At 55.4% G+C, this 7,985-nt stretch overlaps 2 protein-coding genes across 3 annotated transcripts; one reads left to right on the top strand and one right to left on the bottom strand.

Moving 5' to 3' along the window:
- Positions 1-195: 195 nt before the first annotated feature.
- On the bottom strand, positions 196-2,537 carry PAFAH1B3 (platelet activating factor acetylhydrolase 1b catalytic subunit 3). Of its 2 annotated transcripts, XM_045778890.2 has the most exons (5): positions 2,306-2,537; positions 2,034-2,123; positions 1,294-1,410; positions 1,093-1,215; positions 196-520 (listed from the first exon to the last, which is right to left on the bottom strand). In XM_045778890.2, the coding sequence occupies exons 1-5, from the start codon at positions 2,381-2,383 to the stop codon at positions 233-235; spliced, it is 696 nt and encodes a 231-aa protein (XP_045634846.1). In that variant the 5' UTR covers positions 2,384-2,537; the 3' UTR covers positions 196-232. The 2 variants fall into 2 exon arrangements, with proteins under 2 accessions (XP_045634846.1, XP_045634893.1); XM_045778937.2 differs by lacking the exon at positions 1,294-1,410.
- A 219-nt stretch (positions 2,538-2,756) lies between these two features.
- PRR19 (proline rich 19) lies at positions 2,757-6,810 on the top strand. The gene is made up of 2 exons (XM_045786482.2): positions 2,757-6,203; positions 6,289-6,810. The coding sequence occupies exons 1-2, from the start codon at positions 5,603-5,605 to the stop codon at positions 6,759-6,761; spliced, it is 1,074 nt and encodes a 357-aa protein (XP_045642438.1). The 5' UTR covers positions 2,757-5,602; the 3' UTR covers positions 6,762-6,810.
- Positions 6,811-7,985: the final 1,175 nt, after the last annotated feature.

The following is a 7,985-nucleotide window of genomic DNA, read 5'->3' as shown; positions in this document are numbered from 1 at the left end:
GATGGGTAGTGCCTGCGTGCAGTGTTACTGGTAGTAGAAACCCGGCAGACTCTGCAAGAACCAGAGCACCTGGACGGATCGGCGGAGGCCGGCTTCGGGCAGAAACGACACCCTCCAGAGCTCCAGTGTAGCAAAGGTCGAAGTTGAGGTGGAGGTACCCAGAAGGGCTGGGCCATAAAGCAAGAAACGGGAGACTGAGGAATGAAAATTTAATGTCGGGGAAGGAGGATGCTTAGGGTGCAGCCTCTGGCAGGGGGACACCCTGGCCCTGGTCTTGGGCCAGCAGACGCAGAAGCAGGGAGTGCAGGGCCCGACAGACAGGTGTGTAGCCCAGGCGGCTCAGATGCAGGTAATCGTACATGTCATGGTGACTTATGGTCCCGTCTGAGTGCACAAAGCCAGGGTCAGCATCCAGGAAGTGGGCCCGTGGGTGGCCAGCCAGTGCTGCTCGGACCAGCTCATTCACCCGTCGGTTTTTCTCACGAAGTGGGTTAGGGTGCTGGCCCCTCGGAAGCAGGCCCTGAGGAAGGGCACCAAGAGTTGTGAGGAGAAATCCTACCGGCATCTGGGTATCCTGTGCTCTGGGCCAAACTGCTCACCCTCACCACAGAGTCCCCAGCTGCGGAATACACTAGGGATGGGAAAGCGGGGGATTGGCAGGATGATTCCGGATACTGTGTCTGCGACCCCAGTTCAGCAAAGAACCTTCTGGGTGCCAGCCCCTTTCCAAGTATCAATCATAAAAATGTCAACAGTACGACAAAGGGTCAATCCGTCTTTCCGAGGAGGAAAGATTCCGGCCGGAAGTGATGGAGCCTGGATTCACCCCGGGAATGCCTGACGACTTCTGGCTAATTGTTTTGGGTTTTGCAATACCCCCCAGAACCTTCAGCAGTTTCTTGGACAAAAGAGGCTAACTGGTCCCTGAATGTGACCGTAACTAGAGCCGCTGGGTGTGTAGCAAGCTTCAACGTGAGCTTTTGCCTGAAAGCCACTGCTCTGCCGCCATGCTGCCCAGAACCAGCTGCAGCTGCACCTGAGGGGGTCCCGGACCACGGCCATTCTTTCTCCCCTGACCTCCCACCCTCTCACCAGCACCACGACCCGGGCCTGGGGTTGCCGTTGGTTCACCAGTTCCACAATGGCCTTGATGCCACCAGTCACTTGCTCCGCTGTGTGCCCGTGGTTGTTGGTACCCACCCAGACCACCACGATCTGTGGAAAGAGAGGCAGGAAGCAGTGGTAAAGGGGGAGGCTTAGGGTGCTTTCGCTGCCCACGTAAGCTCTGCTCACCTTGGGCCGGATGTGTTCCAGCTCCCCATTCTCCAGCCGCCAAAGCACATGTTGTGTGCTATCACTGCCAATGCCAAAGTTAAGTGCATGCAGAGGAGAAAAGAGCTCCCGCCAGATCTGCAGACAAGAAGTGGTGTGGGCACAGGGGCGTTGGCAGCGGGGACCACCGCCCTCTGTCCAAGTGTGAACCAAACATCAGCATGGAAGAGCCCTGCCTTATGGAAGCAGTCTGGCCCAAACCTCTCACTTTATACAAAACTAGTATGGTCTCCCTTTCACGGAGACCCACAGAAGCAAGACTCACTTTATGGAAACCCATTTGGCTCGAGTCATGCATTGAACCATTAGCATTACAGCTGATGAAAGCCATTAGGGTTTGACCTCATTTAGTGGAAAGATCACATAATTGAGCCCCCTTTGTGGAGAGCTATTACAGTTGACTTTCGCTTGGTGGAAACACTAGTGTTTTGTGGACATCCATGAGGGCTGTGCACTCCCTTAAGCAAACAATAGAGTCTCACCTCAGGCAATCTTCTCGAAAGAAAGCCTCAATCTTGACAAAGACCCGTCACACAGCTCCCTCTCAGTACAGTGCTGCACCTTACACCAATGTTTTGGGTGTGGGGTGCCGCCTGAGGCTATTTTGGGTACCTCATACTCCGTCTGGCCTGGGCTCTGATCCAGGTGTGTCAGTGAGGGCACAGGCCTGGGTGGGGCAGGGGGACGAGGACGGGCCTCACCTCGCACTGGTGCATTAGCTGGACCAAGGAGTCCCCGATGAAGACGACTTCGGGTTCCTTATCTTTGCTGTCGGCCACGAACCGATGGTGCTTCGGGGACGTACAAGGGGGAGTCAGTGGCACGCGCGCTCCTGGGCCCGCCCCGCTCCGCTTCTAGAGGCAGCACCACCCCGACTGCCCGGTTTCCTAATCACGTACAGAGAGCGGCGCCAAACAGCTGCTCTCCTGAGGCCCCTCCCGGACTCCTGAGTATCGCGGGCCGGGTCGCTCACCAGGGACATCCAGCGTCCGTCGCCCTGCACGTCCTGCACCGGCGTGGGCTTGCTGGCTGGGTTCTCCTCTCCACTCATCTTGGCGCCGCGGCTCCTGCAGGATGGGCGAGCGAGGCCGACCCGGGAGAGTCGGCCGAGGAGGTGGCTCCGCCACGCCCACCCCTCCCTTCCCGGAACAATGGACGGTCCCGACGCCCGCACTCCGGCGAGGACTACGGCCGATCCCGGGCGCCGCCTCCTCCGCAGGAACTGAAACCTTCACTTAGAAGGGGAGGTGGAATCGGGAACCCATGCTTCCCCCGCGGCGGCCGCGCAGTGGACTCGTCCAGCGCTTCCCGCCCGGGCCACTCAATCTCGGGCGGCGGCCGCTAGCGCACCGGGGCACCTGGGGACGGGGAGGCGAGACCATCCAGCACCCGTGGGGGAAGGAGAAACCACCACACCTGCGTCAGGGGAAGGGGCAAACTACCTGAAAGGCCCGGGGGGGGGTGTGGAATCTAGAGCCTTTTCTTGGTGGGGAGACACCATTTGCTATAGGGCGAGAAATGTGCGGAAGGGATCACCAGCTGTGTGTGTGTGTGTGAGAGAGAGAGAGAGAAAGAGAGAGAGAGAGAGAAAGAAACAGAGATCACCAGCTCTGTGTGTGTGTGTCTGTGTGTGTGTGCGTGTGTGTGTGTGCGCTCACCAGCTATGTTTGTGTCTCATTCACGTGGTGGGGGGCAGGGGAGTGAGTGGACGAGTCCATTCCTGGATCCCTTGAGGGGGTGGCTTGTACGCACCTGGCTAGGAGAGGACGCTCCCATTTTCTACTGATGTGGGGAGAAAAAAGGAAGATGGCAAAATGTGAAAAATAGAGCCTCAGTGGTAAAGGCTAAGGCAGCACCCGGACTTTAGTGAGCCTATCTACTCGTGCTTCCCCCCCCCCCAAAACCACCAGTTTTTGTGGCATAAAATCTAAACTACATTATCTTTGCATTACATACATCACAGGCGCTGCAAAGAGGGCAGTAGAAGGGGCAGAAAGAGAAAGGGAACTAGAGATGCTGCAAGGCCCAGGTCCAGCCTGGCGCCCTTCCCGCCCAGCTCATCTTGCAGATCTGTGGCCTCTCTTCCCCTCCCTAAACCCACAGGTGCGTCTGGGCTCTGAAACCTACATCCATAGCCAAGGCCACCTAAGGTCGCCCCCCCAACGCCCCATATTAATCTCAAATCTCAAGACTTCCCAGCTCTTCCTGTTCTCAGGAACCAGAGGGGGGGTCCCCCTCCCCCCTAAACTATTCGGTTATATTCCTGTAGCTCTACTCCCAGATGAGACCTTCCCATCTATTCATTCTGTCCTAGGTAGGTTGATACTGAGATAATCTTATTTATCATGTTAATGTTTTGCCTCCGTACACTAGCCTGGAACAGGGCCTGACACATAGTACCAAGTACTGTGGCTGCTCACAAGAACTTGAATAAATATTAAATGAATGGGTCAGATCCTGGCCTTGTCCCAGCGTGTTGGGGAAGACAGATCAGACAAAGAGCTGGGAGAAGGATCAAGGCTGTGATTAAGAGAAGGAGAGAAGAAGGAGGAGGAAGAGAAGGACTCTGAGGGTGAGGGGTTTCCTAGTAGTATTTGAGTTAGTCTTTGAAAAACCAGGCAAGCAGTATTACACAGGTAATATAGCTTATATAGTTCATTAGGGCACGGGGAATACTCTGGTCATAGCTTGATTATAAAGGCTGAGGAGGGGGCGGGGCCCCGGGGTGGCTCAGTCAGTTAAGCTGCTGACTCCTGATTTCAGCTCAGGTCATGATCTCAGGGCCCTGGCATCAAGCCCTGCATCTGGCTCTGCGCTTAGCAGGGAGCCTGCTTAAGGATTCTCTCTCGCTCTCCTTCTGTCCCTCCCCTCGCTCATGCTCACTATCTCGCTCTCTCTCAAATAGATAAATACATCTTAAAAAAAAAAGTCTGAGGGAACAAGTGTAGATAGATACATTGGAAAGGCAGAGAAGCATTCTGGAAGCAAAGCTGAGCGAGAAACAGCTTGGAGGCATTCATTTCATTCAAATCAAGCGCTGTTTCAAGTTAGGTATATTGGCTCATTTCATACTTACAGCCACCACATGAAGGAGGTACTACTACCAACTCCATTTTACAAATTAGGAAGCTGAGGGTCTGAGCAGTTATTTTTTCAAGGTCACACAACTGTAATATGCCAGTTTGGGCATTTGAACCTGGGTAGTCTAACTCCAGATCCAAGTTCTGAAATGACGACTCTACACCGATTGTCTGGGGATGAATTCTGTGACTGCCTGGGGACCGGCTGCAAATGGAGACTACCATGGCCCCTTGTTCCTCGCCTCATCACACTTTCCGGAGAGAAAGTCCGCTAATAGACATCTAAACCAACCAGCATTCAGGAAGGGGGCGGGCCCCACTGGGCCTCACAGCCCATTGGTGGATGGGAGATGTCTAAGGGCAAATGAGAGAGGTTTCTGAGAGTAAGGCTGGAATGGGCGGGACTATAACCGGCACTTTGTGCCTCGTGCCTCTCTCGGGAGCAGAAAGCCAAAGGGCGTGGGAGGGACACACGCATGCGCGTCGTGCGCAGGAGGCCAAGCGTGAGGCCCGGAAGAGACTCGAGTGCGTCGTGAGCTGGGGTTACCGCGGAAAAGAAGCCACTGCACCCCAAAGCCACGTGGGGTGGGTGGGGGCCGGGATTCGTTGGTCCAGGAGAAGGTGAGGTGCTCCACCCCCTGCTCCCACCAACCGTACCCCCTTTCCCCAACCTTAACTGCCCATCCTTGCCTCGACTCCTGCCCTAGGCCACCTCACTCCCGTGACCAGGCCCCAGTTCCTGGTAGCTCCTTCATTGCCTTTTCTGCTTTCCCAAGGTCTTCTCTGCCTTTCCAACTTCTTTTCTGCTGTTTGTTTCTCTGCCATCTCTCTCTGCATTCTCCAGTAATCTCCTCTATTCCTAGATTTCTCTCTGTCCACAATCCCATTCTGGTTTACCAGATCCCTGTGGTCTCATGATCCCGTCCCAGTCCTCCATCTTTTACCTATTTCCTCACATCCCTGTACCCTGTAATCCTTTCTTTAGTCCCTGACAAATCTTCCCACTCACTATGACTCCCTTGACCCCACCCGACCCCTGTGACTCCTTCCCTGACCAAGTCTTTGCCAATGGCTCCCTTACTGTCATCTCTGTAAATAGTACTTCCACCTCACCCTTTCTCACCATTCACTTTTAGTCCACGGCTTGCCCGCATACTGACGACCATCCTAGCTTTTTCTTCCAGGACACAATGGACCCCCGGGGGCCAGCCCCCCAGCCCTTCCAGCGGCCTGAGAAACCTGGTCGTGTCCGCCGTCGGAAGACCAGGCGGGAGCGCAACGAGGTCCTGATGGGCAGCCGCCGGCCATTGACCCGTCAGGATCCTCTTGTGACCAGTCAGGATCCCTCTGTGGTCCCTGCTGCTCCCAAGCTTGTGGTCATAACCCAGGGCCGGCTGAGCCGGGAGCACCGGGGTCTCTTCAACCATGAGGTGAAATCTCTGGACGTGGCGCGGCTGCTTAGCTGTGAGTCCCTGGAGCCAGGCATCCCTTCACTACCCACCAAACCCTCCCCAAGCCCAAGTCGGGCCCAAGAACCGGCCCTGCAGTCAAGGGGCAAGGAGAACCAGGTGCCTAGAGGCTCGGGCCCAGGCCCACCCAGTCCCCCAGAGTTCCCTGGCTTGGGGCAGCTGCTGGAGGAGCTGCAGTGCCAGCTGATTCTGCCACAGGCCTTCCCCAGGAGGAACCTAGTACAAGAAGCCAGGGATGCCATCGTGGGCACCTTACAGGCCTGCCATGGCTGTGTGCCCGACCTCACCCTGGTGCTCCGTGGCTGCCAGCCACCCTTACCAGGTGAGCCTACCTCCTGCTCCCTGTACTCACCTTCCCCTGTCTGCTCTAGCTCAGCTGTCCCCCTTGCTTTTTTCTTTTGTGCTAGGGACCAAGCCTGGTGGCCCTGAAAGCCGAAGGATGACACCCTCCTGGATCAACAGCCCCGAGCAGGCCCCAGGGGAGGGGAGGCAGAGGAGGCAACAGAGGACAAAAGAGCTCACCTTTGCCATGCCTCACACCTCCGGCACTCCCATGGTGCACAGGGTGAGCCTGGCACCGCCAAAAGGTCCCTGGCCACCCCCCTTGCCCTTGTTGCCTTCCCCATCCGGGGCAGCCTGGGGCCCCCCAACAGCCTTTGACCTGCTGAAAAGCATCTGGCTGGTAGCCACACCGCCCCCTCCGCGGCCCTGGGGGGTCGGGCCACAACAACCCCTGCCTCAGCCACCATCACCCTTGTTGCCCAGAACCTCTGCCCTGGACTGGAGCCCCAGCCCCCCTGCCCCACTGCCCAGCCTCTCCTGGGTAGTGGCCCAGAACAGCCCAGAGGCCTGGTCCTTTCCACCCATGAGACTGTACTGAGGGGCTGAGGCTGGGCTGGGGGCACTCCTAATCACCTCAATAAAGTACCTTCTTCATGGTCCTCTTGATTTTCAGTGAGTGGCTGATCCAAGACAGCAGCCTTGCTTTGCTCTGAGTTCTGGGACCAAGATGGAGGGGAAGATACCGTCGCTTGTCACCTTCCTGGGGTTTGAGGGGCCAGCGGGCTGGGGAAACCTGGGGCTTCAGTTAGTTCCACACATTCACCCACTGAAGCCAACTATGTGCTGGGCCCAGCCCTGGTGATGCTGGGGTCCCAGAGTGAGTGCTACTGTGGCTCTGTCCCCAGGAGACTTCCAGTCCAGGGGTGGGCACAGACAGTCCCAGCCCCAGTGGTTGTATTTGGGAGGCAGAGAGGTGCAGGGGCTGAGGGAGTCCAAGGAGGGAGTGATGATTAAGCCCTGGTGATGAGAGAGTTGTTCAGAAAGGAGCATACGTAGATCTTTACACATTTTAAGATTAGCAAAAACTTACTAGTAGAGGAGGAAAAGAACATTTCAGGCTATACTAGAAATGCTGTTATGTGGGACAGAATGTGCATATAGTCCATATCCCTAGGCTGTCCTGGGACCTAGAGTGAGTCACGTCCAGCCCCTGCCCTTGATGGGCTTCTGGTGCGGTAGGCACAGGACCTGTGTTTGCAGGGTCACGACAGGAGTGACAGATGAGGCCTGAATCTGCCCGACAGACTGTAATTTTACTTTGGCCCAAGATACATATTACATTTTTTAATTAATTGCTTACTATTACAAATCAGTTTGCTTTAAAACAGAAGCAAAACAAAAAAAGCCCAACACATTTATGGCTTCTCAGAAAGAAAGAAAGAAAGAAAGAAAGAAAGAAAGAGAAAGAAAGAAAGAAAGAAAGAAGGAAAAGATCTGGCAGCAGACCTACTATCCCTTCTGGCAACAACTGGCTCAAGCCAAGCAGCAGAGGCCGCCTTTTCATGGGGCTCACACTCTCTCACACTGAAGCGTTTCATGCACTTATGTTTCCTGCCTGGCCCCTGGCTTAGAAAGTTTTTTAAAATGATATTTTGAGGAGCAGCACATTTTTTGCAGAGGAGGGGGAGGAACGAAGCTAGAAATGTTTGTTGGAATCTGATCAGGAAAATGAAGCTGAGGGACTTGGACGCTACTCTGTAAAGCCTTTCCAGGGATTCTCATTGCCCACTGGGAAACCATAAGGTTGGAACCAGCCGGTAGG

The sequence above is a fragment of the Ursus americanus genome, chromosome 21 (genome assembly GCF_024610735.1).
Source record: "Ursus americanus isolate L20-20 chromosome 21, mUrsAme1.1.p, whole genome shotgun sequence".
NCBI classification, from domain to species: domain Eukaryota; kingdom Metazoa; phylum Chordata; class Mammalia; order Carnivora; family Ursidae; genus Ursus; species Ursus americanus.
The sequence above is the reverse complement of the archived record's forward strand: the minus strand, read 5'-3'. Positions and strand labels throughout refer to the sequence as shown.